The sequence below is a fragment of the Crinia signifera genome, chromosome 5 (assembly GCF_055691185.1).
Source record: "Crinia signifera chromosome 5, ASM5569118v1, whole genome shotgun sequence".
Lineage (NCBI taxonomy): Eukaryota > Metazoa > Chordata > Amphibia > Anura > Myobatrachidae > Crinia > Crinia signifera.
In genome coordinates, this window is record NC_139221.1 from 296,504,096 (window position 1) to 296,525,084 (window position 20,989).

At 41.7% G+C, this 20,989-nt stretch overlaps 1 protein-coding gene across 1 annotated transcript in view; it reads right to left on the reverse strand.

Annotated features, from left to right (window-relative positions):
- The window catches only part of LOC146081226 (macrophage mannose receptor 1-like), a 282,981-nt gene that overhangs the window by 70,653 nt on the left and 191,339 nt on the right, over positions 1–20,989 (reverse strand). Inside the window, exon 19 of the mRNA XM_083189331.1 lies at positions 10,488–10,720. Coding sequence (XP_083045457.1) covers positions 10,488–10,720 — 233 coding nt within the window. The remainder of the gene's footprint in view (positions 1–10,487; positions 10,721–20,989) is intronic.

Genomic DNA, 20,989 nt, shown 5'->3' on the forward strand with positions numbered 1-20,989 from the left:
TGTCCTGGATAATGGCCTGACACTTAAACATCAGGTGTCAGCCACAATCAAATCCTCATTCTTTCATCTGAGAAACATAGCCAGAATCAAGCACTTAAATCCCTCAGAAGACCTGCCTAAAGTCATTCATACATTTATACCATCACGACTAGACTACTGCAATGCTCTCTACCTGGGTCTTCCAGCAAAAGAATTGCACCGCTTGCAGCTGGTACAAAATGCAGCCGCCAGACTATTAACTAACCAGCCCCGCTCCAGCCACATAACTCCCATTCTCTACGCCCTTCACTGGCAACCTGTAAAATGGTGAATCGTTTTCAAGATTGGCTTCCTCACGTTCAAGGCCCAACATGACCAGAGCCCAAGGTACCTGCAGCAGCTTCTGATTCCTTACTCTCCTACTCGATTACTACGATCCACTGAAGAAGAACTAGTAACAGTACCCAGAATTTCCCTGAATTCATCTGGGGGTCGAGCTTTCAACTTTGTTGCTCCAACTCTATGGAATTCTCTTCCTCACACAGTGCGAGAAGCACCCACAGTAGATCCTTTAAAATATACTAAAGACGTACCTATTTACTCAAGCATTTCACTGACATCCACTGTTAAGCTTGTTTTGTATTTCGAGCTGTAAAGACAATGGTGAAGCACTTTGAAAAAAGCGCTATATAAATATAATAATTATTATTATTATAATATTATTTTCCTACATTAAAAGAACGTGTTTGATGTGAAATGTTTTGTGTTCATTGTGTAACATAAATACATTATTTGTGTGTACATACACATCATTGAGTATGGTGTTGAGGTGGATGAAGTGATGGCTTGATCATGGTTGCCTAGCTGAGGAAGAAAATGTTTAGCTCCACCATTTACCTGGTAACTTACAGTATGATTGTCAGCACCTGTGGTGAGCTACTTAATAGCTGAGAAAGGTGTTTCCCCGCAGGTGATGTTAATCATACATTACCAGTTAAGTCCAGGAACAGAGCATTGTCTCCCTCATGGAGTGGGTCAGGTAGGCAACCATGGGGTTAATGAGACATTTCTAAAGCTGTGTACACACGGGGGCGATAGGGGCTGAAATCACTGGAAATATGGTCGCAGGTGACCATATTGGCAGTAATGGGAGTGAGCCCCATTTTCAGCCCTGTTCTAATCGCTGGCTCTGCGGCACTGCCGGCAGAGGTTCCCTTTCATCAGCGACCATCTCTGGTCGCTGATGAAAAGGAGAAACTGATGTGATAAATAAAGTTAGTAGCAGATTGGGTAGTTAAACATCAATGTCCAAGGTAACTATTTGTAAGATTGTGTCCAAAATGGTGTCCATGAGCACAAGACAGTTAACAAACATTGCAAGTAGAAAAGGTGAAACAAAACCACATTGTTGCTGTTAGACGTGATAGAGGTGTGTAAATAAATAATGTGAAGTGTATGTTTGTGTTGCAGTGAAAAAGTTGACACATGTCGACTCCTATGAATTGTGTATCCTGTTTTCCTAACATGAAAAGCACACTTGCATGAAGGGTGTTGATGGTTAAAACATAACTAAATCCACATACTGTATTCAAACATGTGTATTTGGATTAATACTACATAAAAATAAACCTACCTTGAAATAGTGAGAAGTGTAGAAAGAGAACCTTCCAATGTATTTCAGGGCTGTGTATGGCTTGCAGGTAATGAAATTAGCTATTTCACTAAATAGCCGGCAGCATTGGTTAATGTTGCAGTCAGGTGTATGTAATTTACTTGTATTTGGCCCAGGGTGTCCGCACTCAGGCGGAAACTCTAAGAGTGGTATTGAGCACTCTTTGGCGTCTGACTGCTTTGGGCCAAAAATGCACCGTGCGCTCGCTGAGCAAGGCGGTTGTCCCTCCGTGCAGTTTTAGTGCACCGCCCCGTGTACACCCAGGTATACGTCCAGTTTTGCCCACTTTTCTGGCCTCTCCTTTAAAAACGTCCACATCACACCTCTGACCGTGCGCTTGCAGACAAGATTTTTTGTTCGGAAAGGTCCGTTCGTGAGCGGTGTGCTGTCGCTGCACATGCGCAAAGCGAATGCTACACATGTGCAGAAGAAAAAAATTGCCATTCCGTGCAAACGCAGTCCGACCGATTCAACCAGAATAACCCTCTATGAACCATGAATTGACAGTCCCATCTCTGGCTACTGCAGACGACATTCCCCGATGTTTAGGGGAATGCACATGCAAGCTCTTTGCACACGTGTATGTACCCTTTGCAAACGGCTTTCGTGACTTCTTTTTAATCCATTTCCATCAATTTTGTCATAAAGTGCAATGTGCATGACAGTGGACCATGGGCATATATATGCATATATATATATATATATACAGAAAGAAGATATGGGCACTCGGAGACTGCAAGAGGTGGGACCAACTTTAATCCAGCATGGTCATGGTCAATGTTTCTGGGTCGGCACACCCCGTAGTCAGGACACAGCAAAAGTGTAAAGTGAAAAGAGTGCACATGAATTCATATATGTGTGTGTATATATATATATATATATATATATATATATATATATATATATATATAAATAAATATATATATATATATATATATATATAAGTAGAGAGGCAAATTGGCGGCACTCGCAGGGTTTTTAGAATGAAGACAGTACAAAGATGTCGTCTTAACGTTTCAATTCTATTTAAGAATTTTCATCAGAAGCATTAGACATGTACAAATGAACATACCTTTATAGAGTCCCGTCACCCTCACCTCCCGTGTGCAGACAACGTTCATCTGCCCTGTCGCGTGCGTGCAGCTTGCTGCGGCGCTTCCTGGCTGACGTCACGCTACCGGAGCAGTGTTGGTTGCCTGGTTACCGTAAACAACACCAAAAAAAGAAAGAAAGGGAAAAAAAAGAGAGAATTGTGATCTATAGGTGAAACATGGACTTAAAAGTATCTAGAATACAGAAATGCAATGCAGAAGCATAGGTGGGCATATATAAACAAGACAGTATAAATGATGGCAACATTTAAAGGAAACAATTAAGGTTTAATTGTTCATTCAGTCCCGCCGGACTGACTGTGTTTAATTCGTATGTCCACCGGGCTTCCTTTTGTAAAAGTTGTTGAGCTCGGTTTCCTCTTCTAATTGTTTCTGGTACAAAGTGCCGGGCTACCGGCTGATCTGATGTTTTTCCCTCCAGGGCTTGTCTTATGGACATGCGATGCATGGCCATACGTTCTTTAAGTTTACGTGTGGTCTTGCCAACATATGCAAGACCACATGGACATTTGAGGAGATAGACCACGTAAGATGAATTGCATGAGTAGATCTTTCGTATTTTATAAATTTTTCCCGAATGCGGGTGGGTAAATGTGTCCCCTGTTTCGAGATAGCTGCATGTAATGCAGCCTAGGCACCGGTAATTACCGGGCTTTTTTGTCAGGAAATGTACTGATGTGACTGGGCTGGGAGTAGTGACATTGGTGCGCATGACCCAATCTTTTATATTACGGCCTCTGCGATAACACGGTGTTAGAGTGTTATTTTTTAACATGCTGAGTTCAGGGTCCCTCTGTATCGCTTGCCAGAATTGTTTAGCTGCTTTGCTGATAATGTGCGATGGGGGAGAGTGGTCCATGATGTAAATGGACTTGTTGGATGAATCGTCCTGTACTCTTGGTTGCATGAATTGATTTTTAGGGATCGCCATCACCTTGTCATATGCTTCCTTTAAAGTCTGGGGACTGTACCCTCTTTGTAAGAATTTTTCTCGCATCAGGGAAATTTGATATGTTTCATCTTCTGCCGATGAGCAGATACGTCTTACTCTGCAGTACTGTGAGTACGGTAATGATTTTATGATGGTTTTGGGTGATAGCTTGAAGCCAGTAATTAAGAATTGCCATCTGTGGGCTTACTGTACAATGTTGTTGTAATATTGCCATCTTGAAGCTTGACCTTCACATCCAAAAATGAAATTTCTGATTCACTGCTGCAGTAAGTGAATTTGATGTGTTCATCTTGCATATTCACCTCTGTCATCATGGTGTTAAATTCCTCATTGGTGCCACCCCATACAATGAAAATGTCGTCGATAAAACGACGGAAGAATTTTATATTATTGGCATACAATTCGTTAGTGAGGAACAGATTCTCCTCCACGTCCATCATGAAAGAATTGGCGTACGTGGGGGCCACACACGCCCCCATCGCACAGCCCTGCTGTTGGATGAAGATGTCGTTATTAAAAACGAAATAATTTCTAGTTAATACTAGATTTAAAAGTTCCAGAAATAGCTCTGTTTCCAAGCTAGTATGTTGTGGTTGGCTGTTAAGTAATCTCCTCACAGCAGCCAGTCCCCTGTTGTGCGGGATGCTGGTGTAGAGATTTACAATGTCCACCGTACATAGCAGTAGGTTTTGAGCCTTGAAGTCGACCTTGGAAAGTTCTAACAGAAACATACTGGTATCCTTGAGGTATGTATTGCCAGACTGTATTAGCGGTTGAAGTTGTAAATCGAGGTATCTGGAGACCTCATACATGAGGGATCCTCGAGCCGCGATAATGGGTCTCCCGGGCGGTTTATCCAATCGCTTATGGATTTTTGGCACTAAATACAGTATCGGGATTGTTGGAGACAAATTAAGCAGCGATCCATGAATACGTTCGGTAATAGCCCCCCTATCGACCCCCTTCTGTAAGGTGTCATTCAGTTCTTTAATGAAGATATCTGTCGGATCCTGTGAAAGTTTTTTATAAACCTGTGTATCTGACAGTTGTTTATTGGCCTTAGCAATATAATCACTGGTATTCTGAATGACTATACCGCCCCCCTTATCGGCAGGGCGGATTACTATGTCATCATATTTAGCAAGTGACATGAGTGCTTGATATTCATGTTTAGTGAGGTTTTTATAGCTACTTGTGTAGTTTTTGGCCTCATTTTCAGATATGTTGGTGATAACAGAGGTAAAGGTTTTTATAGTATGGTTAGTGGACACCGGATCGAATAAATGTTTAGATTTTAGAATAGGGGTTTTTTTGGTTGGTTCATTGGTCGACTGTTGTGTGTTGTCTTTTTTGCCAAAAAACTCCTTCAGTCGGAGTTGGCGATTAAATCTATGTAGGTCGATTTTAGCTTGGAAAGGGCTATACTTGGTGACGGGAACAAAGCTTAAGCCTTTGCTTAGTACAGCAGTTTCTGATTCTGATAGAACGCGGCTGGATAAATTGTAGATCACTTTTTGTATTTGGACTTGACGGCTCGCGTTAGTGGTTCGCGTGCATTGGCCGGCGCGTCTTGTCCGTTCCCTCTTGCGCCTGCAGTTCGAGCTTTTCTGCTGGAGTTCCCTAAAGGGGGACGTTGTTGTTGGGGTTCGGTAATCTCTGTTTCACTGTTGGAGGACTGTTTGTCCGAAGTGTCAGTGTCTAGAGGAAAACGTTTGTAAGGACGTCTACGAAATTTGGTTTGTCTTTGTCCTTGGGAGGAAGATGTAGCCCACAAGTAAACTCGTTTTTCCTCATAGTCTTTATTGACCATTAAAAGTTTCTTTTTCTTAAACTGGATTAAATCCTGTTTGTATTTGCCGACCTGGGCTGATAATTTGGTAATCAGATCCTCAGTTGGATCAATCTGGAGTTTGTCCATGTGTACGGCTTCGTACAATTTTATTTTTTCCGCCGTGGCTGACAATTCACGGTTGGATTCCTCAATTACAAGGATCATAATTTTAAATCGTGCCTCATTTGATCTTATGATCCATGTAATTGAGGAATCCAACCGTGAATTGTCAGCCACGGCGGAAAAAATAAAATTGTACGAAGCCGTACACATGGACAAACTCCAGATTGATCCAACTGAGGATCTGATTACCAAATTATCAGCCCAGGTCGGCAAATACAAACAGGATTTAATCCAGTTTAAGAAAAAGAAACTTTTAATGGTCAATAAAGACTATGAGGAAAAACGAGTTTACTTGTGGGCTACATCTTCCTCCCAAGGACAAAGACAAACCAAATTTCGTAGACGTCCTTACAAACATTTTCCTCTAGACACTGACACTTCGGACAAACAGTCCTCCAACAGTGAAACAGAGATTACCGAACCCCAACAACAACGTCCCCCTTTAGGGAACTCCAGCAGAAAAGCTCGAACTGCAGGCGCAAGAGGGAACGGACAAGACGCGCCGGCCAATGCACGCGAACCACTAACGCGAGCCGTCAAGTCCAAATACAAAAAGTGATCTACAATTTATCCAGCCGCGTTCTATCAGAATCAGAAACTGCTGTACTAAGCAAAGGCTTAAGCTTTGTTCCCGTCACCAAGTATAGCCCTTTCCAAGCTAAAATCGACCTACATAGATTTAATCGCCAACTCCGACTGAAGAAGTTTTTTGGCAAAAAAGACAACACACAACAGTCGACCAATGAACCAACCAAAAAAAACCCTATTCTAAAATCTAAACATTTATTCGATCCGGTGTCCACTAACCATACTATAAAAACCTTTACCTCTGTTATCACCAACATATCTGAAAATGAGGCCAAAAACTACACAAGTAGCTATAAAAACCTCACTAAACATGAATATCAAGCACTCATGTCACTTGCTAAATATGATGACATAGTAATCCGCCCTGCCGATAAGGGGGGCGGTATAGTCATTCAGAATACCAGTGATTATATTGCTGAGGCCAATAAACAACTGTCAGATACACAGGTTTATAAAAAACTTTCACAGGATCCGACAGATATCTTCATTAAAGAACTGAATGACACCTTACAGAAGGGGGTCGATAGGGGGGCTATTACCGAACGTATTCATGGATCGCTGCTTAATTTGTCTCCAACAATCCCGATACTGTATTTAGTGCCAAAAATCCATAAGCGATTGGATAAACCGCCCGGGAGACCCATTATCGCGGCTCGAGGATCCCTCATGTATGAGGTCTCCAGATACCTCGATTTACAACTTCAACCGCTAATACAGTCTGGCAAAACATACCTCAAGGATACCAGTATGTTTCTGTTAGAACTTTCCAAGGTCGACTTCAAGGCTCAAAACCTACTGCTATGTACGGTGGACATTGTAAATCTCTACACCAGCATCCCGCACAACAGGGGACTGGCTGCTGTGAGGAGATTACTTAACAGCCAACCACAACATACTAGCTTGGAAACAGAGCTATTTCTGGAACTTTTAAATCTAGTATTAACTAGAAATTATTTCGTTTTTAATAACGACATCTTCATCCAACAGCAGGGCTGTGCGATGGGGGCGTGTGTGGCCCCCACATACGCCAATTCTTTCATGATGGACGTGGAGGAGAATCTGTTCCTCACTAACGAATTGTATGCCAATAATATAAAATTCTTCTGTCGTTTTATCGACGACATTTTCATTGTATGGGGTGGCACCAATGAGGAATTTAACACCATGATGACAGAGGTGAATATGCAAGATGAACACATCAAATTCACTTACTGCAGCAGTGAATCAGAAATTTCGTTTTTGGATGTGAAGGTCAAGCTTCAAGATGGCAATATTACAACAACATTGTACAGTAAGCCCACAGATGGCAATTCTTTATTACTGGCTTCAAGCTATCACCCAAAACCACTCATAAAATCATTACCGTACTCACAGTACTGCAGAGTAAGACGTATCTGCTCATCGGCAGAAGATGAAACATATCAAATTTCCCTGATGCGAGAAAAATTCTTACAAAGAGGGTACAGTCCCCAGACTTTAAAGGAAGCATATGACAAGGTGATGGCGATCCCTAAAAATCAATTCATGCAACCAAGAGTACAGGACGATTCATCCAACAAGTCCATTTACATCATGGACCACTCTCCCCCATCGCACATTATCAGCAAAGCAGCTAAACAATTCTGGCAAGCGATACAGAGGGACCCTGAACTCAGCATGTTAAAAAATAACACTCTAACACCGTGTTATCGCAGAGGCCGTAATATAAAAGATTGGGTCATGCGCACCAATGTCACTACTCCCAGCCCAGTCACATCAGTACATTTCCTGACAAAAAAGCCCGGTAATTACCGGTGCCTAGGCTGCATTACATGCAGCTATCTCGAAACAGGGGACACATTTACCCACCCGCATTCGGGAAAAATTTATAAAATACGAAAGATCTACTCATGCAATTCATCTTACGTGGTCTATCTCCTCAAATGTCCATGTGGTCTTGCATATGTTGGCAAGACCACACTTAAACTTAAAGAACGTATGGCCATGCATCGCATGTCCATAAGACAAGCCCTGGAGGGAAAAACATCAGATCAGCCGGTAGCCCGGCACTTTGCCTCGGCACACCATGGACTAGCGACTCTGCGTTATAAAATCATTGACAGTGTACCAGAAACAATTAGAAGAGGAAACCGAGCTCAACAACTTTTACAAAAGGAAGCCCGGTGGACATACGAATTAAACACAGTCAGTCCGGCGGGACTGAATGAACAATTAAACCTTAATTGTTTCCTTTAAATGTTGCCATCATTTATACTGTCTTGTTTATATATGCCCACCTATGCTTCTGCATTGCATTTCTGTATTCTAGATACTTTTAAGTCCATGTTTCACCTATAGATCACAATTCTCTCTTTTTTTTCCCTTTCTTTCTTTTTTTGGTGTTGTTTACGGTAACCAGGCAACCAACACTGCTCCGGTAGCGTGACGTCAGCCAGGAAGCGCCGCAGCAAGCTGCACGCACGCGACAGGGCAGATGAACGTTGTCTGCACACGGGAGGTGAGGGTGACGGGACTCTATAAAGGTATGTTCATTTGTACATGTCTAATGCTTCTGATGAAAATTCTTAAATAGAATTGAAACGTTAAGACGACATCTTTGTACTGTCTTCATTCTAAAAACCCTGCGAGTGCCGCCAATTTGCCTCTCTACTTATCCTACCTGACCCAGGAGGGCACCCAGGAATATTAATACGTTTATTTATCAAGTGGAGTGCCGACTAACCCAACTTCTATATATATATATAGAGTTAAGTAGTAGGTGCCTCACCAAAGTGAGACAAAGATATTCACAGGTTGACAGGTTGATCCTGTTGCAGCAGGCAGAATAGTTTACACAAGCACTTTTGATACTCTGGCTCACAGCAGAAAGAACTCTTTTTCTCTTTAATAATCTCCATGGATCTTGCTATAGTGGGTATTAGTATGAAACCACCACCCTATGCTTACAGATGTGGTCAGAATCTTTATACACCCTATGCTTCAAACCAAGGCTATCTCTGGGACATAGATGCATTTGCCCAAAAATGGATGCTACAGATACACAGACTGCACCAGTGGCGTAACAATAGCCCCATAGATTCTGGGATCACAGGGGGTTGGCAGGGCTATTGATGTGCTGCACTGCCCTGCCTTTCCCACTGCCACTGCTTGACATTGCTGCCACCACTGCCAGGTGTGTGGCCGGAACCCGGCGATCTATTTGTCTGCAGTCCCGGCTCTCCTAATGGCTGGCTCCTGAAAATGGAAAATTAGCTCTCACAAAATGTCCGCCTCCTTACAGCAGACATTTTTTGAGGATACTAGAGGAGACGGGCACAGACAAGTAGATCTGCATGGCCTGGCCACACACCCGGCAGCGGCAAGCAGCACCAGTGGGATAAGACAGGGTTGGGGTTGGGGGAGGACGGGCTCTATTTTACCGTTTGCACCCCTTATTAGCAATTTTTACTCATCCAAAGTGGCAAGAAAATCTATATAAGACACGTCTACATTGCACTATGGACCATGGGATTTACTTTCTGCTGTGACCCTGCAGTTTACAGATACAGCGTCTCTTGTTCAAGCAGGGGCTGACAAAACTTTCAAGGGGGGGCGAGCGCGCGCGAGATGCTCGCATGTCCCATGGCGACGGAGCTCCCCCCGGGTCCCCGCTGCCTTGCTGCCATGTTCTGCTGCTTCCAACCCACCTCCCCGCACCCCCCCTAATCCAGCTCATCTCCCTGTATCGGAGATGGGCAGGGTCCCGGCGCCCAGCCGCCAAGAGACACATGCGCATGAGACGCACGCGCGTCCCAGTTTAATGGAGTCCCTGTCCACTGGCGCTCACCAGAGGGGGCGTTCTGGCGGGCACCGAGCAAGGACAAGGGACGCTCCATCTGTATATTACATGGGGATAATGACACACAGTTTTATGATCACAGTATTGCAAGTCTACGATACATGCTGATTGATCATGTTAATCAAAATACTTGAATAACATAAAATCTCTTCAATATATAACAAGTTTGCTCTTACTTAAATGAGCTACAGGAAACAATAAAATATATATCGGATCCGGATGATCGGTCGATCTTTTGTTAATTTTTTTTATTACATACACACACACACACACACACACACACACACACAGTCTCTCACTATCTCTCTTTTTGGTAAACAAACATTCATTTCTATGTATCATTATTATTGCTATTATTCTCGGTACAAAAAAAATCTATATACTGTACAAACCATGTTACTGTTGAGGCCGATCCAAAAAGGTTCCTTATATTTATTTAAATGGACCATGAGAAAAGCTGCAGTGTACTCATCTAAGACGCTGACCAGCTCAGCACCTGAGGCTTTGCACCTCCACCGTGCTTCATCCCACTTCATCTTGTTTTTAATAATGGTATAGTTGGAGTCACCATACTGATAAATGTTTGATGGGGAAACAGTAGTAGGGACATGGGGTAGTGTGGAGTCTAAAACAGAAAAAGGAAACAAGTTAATTAGTTCAAGAAAAAGCGCCAACCAAATAAAACTTGTCTTAAGAATAATATTTGGTATTGATTTATGTTACATAGAAAGATGGAATTTGATGGCAGATAAGAACCATTTGGCCCATCTAGTCTGCCCCTTTTTTATTCTTCAGGTAATCTCAACCCTTTTTGATCCTTATTTCTTTGTAAGGATATCAATATGTCTATCCCAAGCATGTTTAAATTGTTCTACTGTCTTAGCCTCTACCACCTCTGATGGGAGGCTATTCCACTTATCCACTACCCTTTCTGTGAAGTAATTTTTTCTAACATTTCCCTGAACCTACCTCTCTCCAGCTTCAGTGCATGTCCTCGTGTTCTATTACATATTTTCCTTTGAAGAAAATTTCCCTCCTGTACTATGTTAAAACCCTTCATATATTTGAATATTTCTATCATGTCCCCCCTTTCCCTTCTCTGCTCCAAACTAGCATGTTGGTTATATTGTTTTCCTATTTCAAACAAGAGAAATGTGATCTTTTTTTTTGCAAATAAGATTTTGGTACTTGTGTATTATCACGGTGCCCATCGCATCGCATACCATAAGGCATGCGATGGTATGCGATATCGCGCAATGTTCTACAATGTCATACAATTTTAAAATTGTATGGCATTGTATATGGCATACAATGCCATACAATGAGATGGGATGCGATTATAACTTGTATAAGCACTCTAATGGGTGCTTACAATGTTAAATGCACCCCCACGCCACCCCCCCAGTATAAACGTGAACCCGAAGCGTGTCGAGCGCAGCGAGCCCGCGAGGGGCGGCGGTATGCGTCCTACGACCTTTTCATACCCCCACTATCCACATCGGTGTGGAGTTGATTTTATAAAGTGTGGCGAGCGCAGCGAGCCACCGAGCCCGAAGCGTGGCGAGGGGACGCGCCTAACTTCACAGGTATATGCGTCCCCACGCGGGGCTCACTACGCTCGCCACGCTTCGGGATCGGTGGCTCGCTTCGCTCGCCACACTTTATAGAATCAACTCCACGCCGACGTGAATAGTGGGGGTATGAAAAGGTCGTAGGACGCGTACCGCCGCCCCTCACGGGCTCGCTGCGCTCGCCACGCTTTGGGTTAACGTTTATAGTGGGGGGTGGCATGGGGGTGCATTTAACATTGTAAGCACCCATTAGGGTGCTTATACAATTTTTCATCGCATAGGGGGCTAAAATCGCATCGCATTGCAGTGCATCTGGTGTATGGCATGCGATGCGATGAAAACATTGCGCGATCAATATCGGGGGCGCCGTGATAATACACAAGTACCAAGAGTTATTAATAGAAAATGACACAAACTGAGGACTTCATGTGTACAACAATCAAAGAACCAGCATAAAGTTAGTTACACATGTTATAACTTTCTGTATAGGGTATTAATAAGGTCAGCCAGGGCAACCAGGTTGTGGTAAAGGCTAGGCGTTTACAGTCTAATGAAGAGATAAGCTCTTCCATGATCATGTAGTGGTCTACACGATTGCACCACTCTTGCATGGAAGGAAGAGAGTTAGATTTCCAATGTACAGGAATCACTGCTTTAGATTCACTAAGCAGGTGACGTAATAAGGTATTTTTATATGTAGAGTATGGCCTATGAATAAGGTTAAGTAGCCAAAAACTAACACTAAAGGGAAGGTCTTCTTATAGAATGATGTTTGCATTGTGAATGACTGATTTCCAGTAAGGTTTAATGATGTGACAGTTCCACCAAATGTGCAGAAGCATACCTACCAACATAGATTTGAGATCCCCGGATAAATGTTTGCTAACAAGTTGCTACCACCTTGTGAGCACTTTATAATGGGTTTCAATTGTTAACACATTTAGTGAAGAAGAAAAAGTGTTTCTGAAGATCTGACCAGTCCTCTTCAAATATCAACCCATATAAGTCCCCTTCCCAATCTAATATAAACTTTGGTTTAGCTGGGAATAATTTGACAATAATTAGCTTATAAATAGTTGAAAGAGAATGATGAGGGTAGGACTCAGCTGTGCAAAGTTTTTCAAATGGTGGTATGGATCTCAAAAATTTTGTTGGAGAACAAGTAGTTGAGAGAAAATGTTTAATTTGGAGGTATTTCCATATCTCTTGGGCAGCACGGATCGTGGGCAGCACGGATCGTGGGCAGCACGGATGGCGTAATGGTTAGCATTACTGCCTCACAGCGCTGAGGTCATGGGTTCAATACCCACCATGGCCCTAACTGTGCGGATTTTGTATATTCTCCCCGTGTTTGCGTGGGTTTTCTCCGGGTACTCCGGTTTCCTCCCACAATCCAAAAATATACTGGTAGGTCAATTGGCTTCCAACAAAAATGAACCCTAGAATGTCTGTGTGCGCGTGTATATGTTGTAGAGAATATAGATTGTAAGCTCCACTGGGGCAGGGACAGATGTGAATGTTCAACTATACTCTGTATAGCGCTGAGTAATATGCGTGCGCTATATAAGAAACTGTTAATAAATGAATAAATAAATAAATAATAAATGTCTTTGTTTGGTAACTCAAGACCTTTTTGAATATCCGGAAAACTTTGAACGCCTGAGGAGTCGACCAGATGAATTACTTGAGAAATGCCTTCCTTAGGCCAAAGACGAAATTAAGGCTCATTACATCCTGGGAGAAAAACTGGATTACCAAACCAAGGCATGAGCGGGGAAGGGGGGGGTGGGTGGGTGAGATAAGAGACAGTGGGTGCATGCATCTCCAACAAGCAAACATAGGGCCAGCAAGTGGGTGTGAGTTGTAAAAAGGTTTATTGCACCATGGGAGATCGGAGTGAGAAAACGAGACAGAGTTTAGTTCTATATCAAGCCATTGTTTTGTGTGTAATGTGTTACACCAATCCATTATCCTAGTCAAATGGATTGCATTGTGAGAAATGTGCTCTTATTCAGGACTCACACTTTACAACCTTTTCCACACTTGGTAATGACAAGAAAGAGTTTTTAGATAACTGGTTTAGCATACTTGACGAGTGTTCTGTGCAATTAATGAAGCTGATTGTTAAAGAGAGAAAAAGTGAAATTGCTTCCATAGGTGCTGAAATTGATACACTAGAGCTTAAATTAAACCCAGTAAAAGAATTAAAAGAATACAAAGATCTTATTAAAAACAGTGAAATTAGAAGATGATATAGTCGAAACAAAAGTGAGAAAATTCAAGCGTGATTTAAACGATTACAAAGAAGGTAATGTTCACAAATGGCCACAACCCAATCAGACTTACAAACAGAATTCCTCAATAAGATTTGATAATCAATCCGACCAGAGACAGAATAATAATGGTTGGCAAAGAGTCCCATATAGGAAAAATAATTATCATCGACAATCTAATTATAACAGACATAAAGAGAGAAAATACTCAGATGTCCAGACGTCCAATCGCTTTAATGTTCTGAATACCCCTAATAGATCTACTAATGAGGTTTTTTCAGGAATGCCCTCAATGGAGAAACTACAAGAGAGGCGGCCCTTTAAATATGGATACCCTGAATATACAGCAAAAAAGAAAACAAGACGCTTTAGAAGGGGGAAAAGAGGAGGAAAGAGGGTTAAAACAAAGGAGATACAACCACTAAAAAATGTAGGTATTTTTATTTTATCGGATCATGTCCTATCCAAAGATGAGACTGATCTGATGAAAAAGGGACTATCATTTGCACCCCAAAAAGGCCCCAACCCCTTCGATTCATTTATTGATGCCAATAAGTTAGTGAGGACACTTACTCTTAAGCGACATTTCGCTAAAAACAAGATTGATGTTATAAATGATAATACTGAGGAACCCACTAATAGAACAAAACTAAAGCCCAAATCAAGCTTTTATCCTATTGAATCGAGAGGCAGTAATGTTGAAGCTTTTTTAAATTTAATTAAAAGTGATTTTGACAAACTCTGTATAGACAGTAATAAATCCAACCATAGGGACAATTTAAAGAAAAATGAAAGAGCCGCCATTAAAAAGCTGGAAGAAAATCACAACATAGTTATTAAAGTGGCTGACAAGGGGGGTGGGATTGTTGTCCTTAATCGCAGTGATTATCAGGAGGAAGCGTATCGTCTCCTCAATGATGATAAAACTTACTGCAGATTGGACGGTGATCCCACTCCCCTGGTAGTAAATAAGATTAAAGAACTGATGGATATTGGCATTAAAAAAAGCTGCATTACAGAAAGTGAGAAAAAATACATTGTAAACGAAAATCCTCCGATGGCATTATTTTATTATATGCCTAAAATTCATAAGAGATTGATAAAGCCTCCCGGCCGTCCAATTATAGCCGGGATCAATTCTATGACCTCCTGCCTCTCGGAATTTATTGATCTGCAAATACAAGACTATGTGGTTAATTTAAAATCGTATACTAAAGATTCTACCCAGATCCTTATGGAACTTAATGATTTTGAATGGAAAGATTCTTTTAGGTGGTGTACCATCGATGTCGAGGCCCTTTATACCTCCATACCTCACGAGGGAGGTCTGCGGGCCATCAGATATTATTTAGACAAAGATGAAACTCTATGTGAGAATTTTAGGGAATTTGTCATTGACAGTATCAAAATTGTGATGAGCAATAATGTTTTTACTTTCCAAGGTGAATTCTTTGCACAATTATGCGGAGTTGCTATGGGGACTCCTTATGCTCTTAGCTTGGCCAATTTGTACCTCGGCTTATGGGAAGAATGTAATGTAGAAATTAACCATAACTATAAAAACAATATTGTCAAATTTAATCGTTATATCGACGATATTCTAATAATATGGGATGGTGATGAATCACATTTTAATGACTTCATGGCAGCTATCAACATTAATGATTTTAATTTGAGATTTACGTTGAATACAGATAAAAATAAAATTGAGTTTCTCGATTAGTCTTTGGACACTACTACCTGGTCCAATGAAAATAAGTTAATTAATACTAGCACTTTTATTAAAAAGGTTGATAGTAATAGCTACGTGCACTTTAGAAGTTGTCATCATAAAAAAATGGATCAGAAATATACCATACTCACAATTCATTAGAGTACGTAGAAATTGTGCCAGCAATGACAAATTTGAAGAGCAAGCCGATGTACTGTATATAGTCAGAGATTTATTGAAAAAGAATATCCCACTGAATTAGTTGATAATTGTAGGGAGCGTGCACTTAATCTGGATAGAAAGGAACTTTTGAAATATAAGACTAAAACCACGAGATCAAATAGCATAGTCCCATTTGTCACCAAATATAATCGGGACAGTGAGAAAATTAAAAATATTTTAACAAAACACTGGGATGTACTTTTGTTGGACCCAGTTTTGAAACCTTTGCTTCCCCCCAAGCCGCAGGTGATTTTTAGAAAAGCAGCCTCTCTAAAAACTACACTAGCACCCAGTATGCTAAAAGATAAATGTGATAAAAGTGTAGGTTGGCTCAAAACTATGAACGTTTTTTTCCCTTGCAATAAATGCAAAGTGTGCAAGTATGCCGACAAAGAAAGGTCCCAATTCTGGAATGCAGACCACACTAAGTCGTGGACTATTAAGAGCCGTATGACTTGTTTGACAACTCATGTCATCTATATGTTGACATGTAGTTTTGGCATGAGATATGTCGGCAAGACTAAAAGAGTCTTAAAATTGAGAATCTTAAAGCACACTAGGAGTATAAAAAATAAAATAGTGGCTCACAGTGTCCCGAGACACTTCTCTACTTGCTGTTCTTCAAACTTGGATTGTTTTACATTCAAAGCTCTTGAACACATAACTATGGATGAAAGGGGAGGTGATATCCTTGCAAAATTAAGTAAACGCGAAACGTATTGGATTTATGTGTTAAATACTCTATCACCTGGAGGTTTAAATGAAGGTGTCGACATAACCCCCTTCCTGCATTAAAGTGCCGGCACAGATATCACTCTGAGTGGCGTTGTAGCTTTGAGGTAACACTCCTTCGCCATCTCAATAGTGTGATGCCTGTTGCATGTACGGAGTAGTAAGTTGTCGACACCGCTGGATACACACTAAAAATCCCCTTCTTTATATATATATTTTTGGGTAGTTGTTCCTCTCTATCAAATTTAATTCAGATATCCTCATGTCCCAATTTACGGTGTGTAGTGAATTATTGCTCAAACGCATATACTCTTATTGATATAGTATTTTTTAGACTGTTTTAATTTAACGTCTTTATTCACGCTTTTAACTAAATGTTATAATTAAACAAACAATTTTTACTAATGAAATTTACTTTTTCTCATTCCCTCTTACTTTCTCTATGTGCGTTATATGTATGTCTGTGTACGATTGGTATGCTCGCATTGGTGTTCCATGTGCACAACCAAAAAAGTCATTAATGAATTATTTGCACAGTTTCGTCTTTTTGGAGATGTTTCATGTTTTTTTGCTTTTTGTATTTTTTATATTAATATTGCTTAAAATGGTTATTTATATATTTCTAGATGATATATGCCTATTTGAAATAAGCTTATCTATTTTCATATTACAATATTCCTTTTATTATTGTCATTTTTGATTGTTGTAATTTCGACCGGTGATGTGAAATTTATTTCACGGGTCTGAACTTGTTAAATTGACGTCATATTCTTCTTGTTATGTGTGGCGAGATGGCTGTTAATTAAGACACCCGGTACCTCATTCCAAGCTAATCAGCATCGTATATAAACCTGTCATACTTACCCCAAAGACACGCCTCCTGACGAAGTCCGCAGTGACGAAACGCATTGGGGCGTGACATCCCGACGTGCTTACAGAATTATTTGCTGCTCCGTCCTGTCTTCATCCTTTGGCTTGACACGCTGACACCGCTGACACTGAGCTATCGCTGGGCTGATTCCATTCTTGGGCACGCTGTGTCCTCATCACCTGGTGGAGAAGATCTGGCTGTGCTTGTCCAGACGTGGACGGTGCTGTTTGTTATGGTGGATATGCTGTTTAAAGGTACCCCGATGTATGTGCTTTTATTACATTTATTCAGTAAAGTGAACTTTTATATTTACCGGTGCGCTCCTTCTATTTTGTTTTACACACACATAGATATATATATATATATATATATATATATATATATATATATATATATATATATATATAAAAGAAATGGAGGATCCCGGCTATTCCGACTTTCCAGTCTCTGGAGAAGATAGTGGGGGCCTTGAAAAGGTCTGGTGGCAGACCGAAACGTTGGCCCTTGGCCCACTGTCATGCACTTTGCAGTTTATTTGATGTGGTGAGATGGAATAAAAAAAATCTGTATATTCAAGAAGAGTGGTGAGAGTCCTCATCTTCTTTTGCTATATATATATATATATATATATATATATATATATATATATATATATATATATATATAGTGGTGGAGGCGGCGGCACTCCCAGCAAGCAACGTTGTAGTGATGCGTTGTAGTAATGAAAAAAGCCGGTGCCTTCCACAGGCTAAGCAGACATGTGAGCCGCTAACCAAATGTAGAATGTAGGGGAGACGGCGGCACTCTGTGCAGGAAATAAATCATGCAGTAGGCATAAGTAACCAACGTTTCGTGGCCAGGGTTGCCACTTTATCAAGGTGCCAATAACAAACAAACAGTACACATACACTTACTTAAATAGCCAACTGAGACGTCCATGAGACACAGCGTCCAGTCCCGCTGCGTCAAGATGACGTCATCTGCTGCAAGCGTCGCAGTGTGCCACGGAGGAACCACGTGATCAAAACACCAAATGCTGATAGGAGAAAAGACATAGAAACAATAAAGTAAATACACAAACAATGTAACAAGTACAGTGAACATGAAATACAAGTATCAAAGATAGCTCAAATATATATGGACGAATAAAAATACCTAAGTACACTAATATAGAAAAAATGCACGAGTCTCATAAGAAACATGCTAGCCCGAGGTTTTCGTTCAGACCCCGGGGGGCCAGTGTGTCCAGCAGGAATATCCACCGGCTCTCTGCTTTTAGAAGTACCAAAGATCTGTCACCTCCACGTGATAGCGGAGGGACATGATCTATGATACAGTATCTTAAAGAAGTTAATGAATGTCTTGCTTCAACAAAATGTTTACTCACTGGATGCTCCCCATGCCCAGAGTTGAGGGCAATCTTGATGTTAGATCTGTGTGCGGCCGCACTTTCCTTAAAGGCCCTGTCGGTTTTGCAGACATAGTGTCGGCCGCAGGGACAGCTAAGCAAATAGATAACATACTTAGAATGACAGCTGACACGATGCTTAATTTTAAACTTCTTCCCTGTGAAGGGGTGGTGGAAAGAATCCCCTGGTATCATGTAGCTGCACGTAGTGCAGCCACAACATCGAAAGCAGCCCGGTTTTGGTGTACCTAAGAATGTGGCTGCCTTGGGGGGAGGAAAAGTGATGTTATTTTGGACTAAATGGTCACGTAGGTTTTTACCCCTTTTGTAAGAGCACATGATCGACTTATCTTTGAGCCCTGGAAGAGCAGGGTCACTGGTGATAAGCGGCCAGTATTTGTTGGAAATGGATTTTATATCTTTACTTTTATTGTGGAATGAATTTACCCATATAAGTTTTTTGTCCATTTTCTGCCTGTTGGGTTTGGCAGAGAGGGCTTGTTCACGACTGAGGGCAAGAACCTTATTTTTAGCCTGTATGAGGTCTCCGTAGCTATAACCCCGCTGTAGAAATTTCTGGACCAAGGAATTGAGAGAATTCTCAAGACCAACCGGGTCACTCTCAATTCGAAGCACCCTCAACATTTGAGAAAATGGTAACCCCTTTTTGAGGGGAACCGGGTGGTGGGAAGAGGCTAACAAGGTGGTGTTTCTGTCAGTACTTTTGACATGAAGTGAGGTGCAGATCTGACCGTCAACTATTTTGATGTTGACGTCGAGATATTGCACCTCCATTTGACCAATAGAAAAAGTTAGTTTGGCAGGAGAGGAAGACTCGTTGTGCGAATCTAACATACTCTGCAACACAGAGACATCGCCGATCCACAAAACCAGCAGGTCGTCGATATAACATGTGTACATAAGTAGGTTGCCTGTGGATAAAGGGTTATTGCAAAATAAATCTTGATCGATGATGTGCATGAACGCATTAGCCAGCGATGGGGCCACGGAGGACCCCATCGCACAGCCGTGTAGCTGGATGTAAAATCTGCTGTTGAATACAAAGTAATTGCGTTTTAAAGTAAGGTTTAATAATTTTAGAAAAAATTGTACACATGGACCCTTCTAAATAGGGTTGTCGGTTATGAGCCTGCACACGGCATCCAACCCCGCTTGGTGCGGGATGCACGTGTACAGACTCACAACATCGATGGCGCCCAGTGAGCAATCAGCAGTGACATTGCCAATGCTGGCCAATTTAAGAAGTAAGTCATTGGTGTCCTTAAGGTAAGTGTCCATATTTTGGACACAAGGCTGTAGGAAAAAATCAAGGTACACAGAGGTGTTCTGGTAAAGGGATCCCCGGGCGGAGATGATGGGTCTCCCCAGGGGTTTCACCAGGCACTTGTGCACCTTGGGTAGCAGGTACAATAGGGGGGTCACAGGATGCGTGACAGTGAGCGCGTCCATGGTGGAAGAAGAGATGATACCCTGAGTAACGGCTTCAAGAAAGATCTTGTCCAACTCTGCTTTGAAGAAGCAGTGGGGTCAGTGTCCAATAATCTATAAGTGTCCTCATCGGCCAGCTGTCTGTTAGCCTCAGCGACGTAGTCGGCGGTATTGAGGACCACGGTAGCGCCGCCTTTGTCCGCCGGACGGATCGAGATGGTGTTGTCACTGCTGAGGGTTTTTAAGGCGAGCCATTCCGCACTTGTAAAATTGGAATGTCCATTTGAAGGAGTATTGATGCAATCTGTAGTTTCCTTTTCCAACATCCTGCTGAAGGTTCTGATGGAAGGGTTAAGGGACACAGGCTCAAACTTAGATTTTTTCTTTAAGCTTGTAGGAAAGGGTGACACAGTCGACACAGTCGGAGTAGATGGATCTTTGTGTTGAAAAAATTCACGGAGTTTCAACTGTCTGTTAAGTTTGAATTGCTCGACTTTGATGGTAAAAGGATCCACTTTGGTGGAAGGTACGAAGCTTAAGCCTTTAGCAAATACCTGGTATTCAATGGATGACAAGGGGCGATCGGAGAGATTGAAGACTAGTTCTTTGGAAATCTCTTCGGTTGGAAGCGGGTTTTGTGCCCTCGCCCTTTTCCTT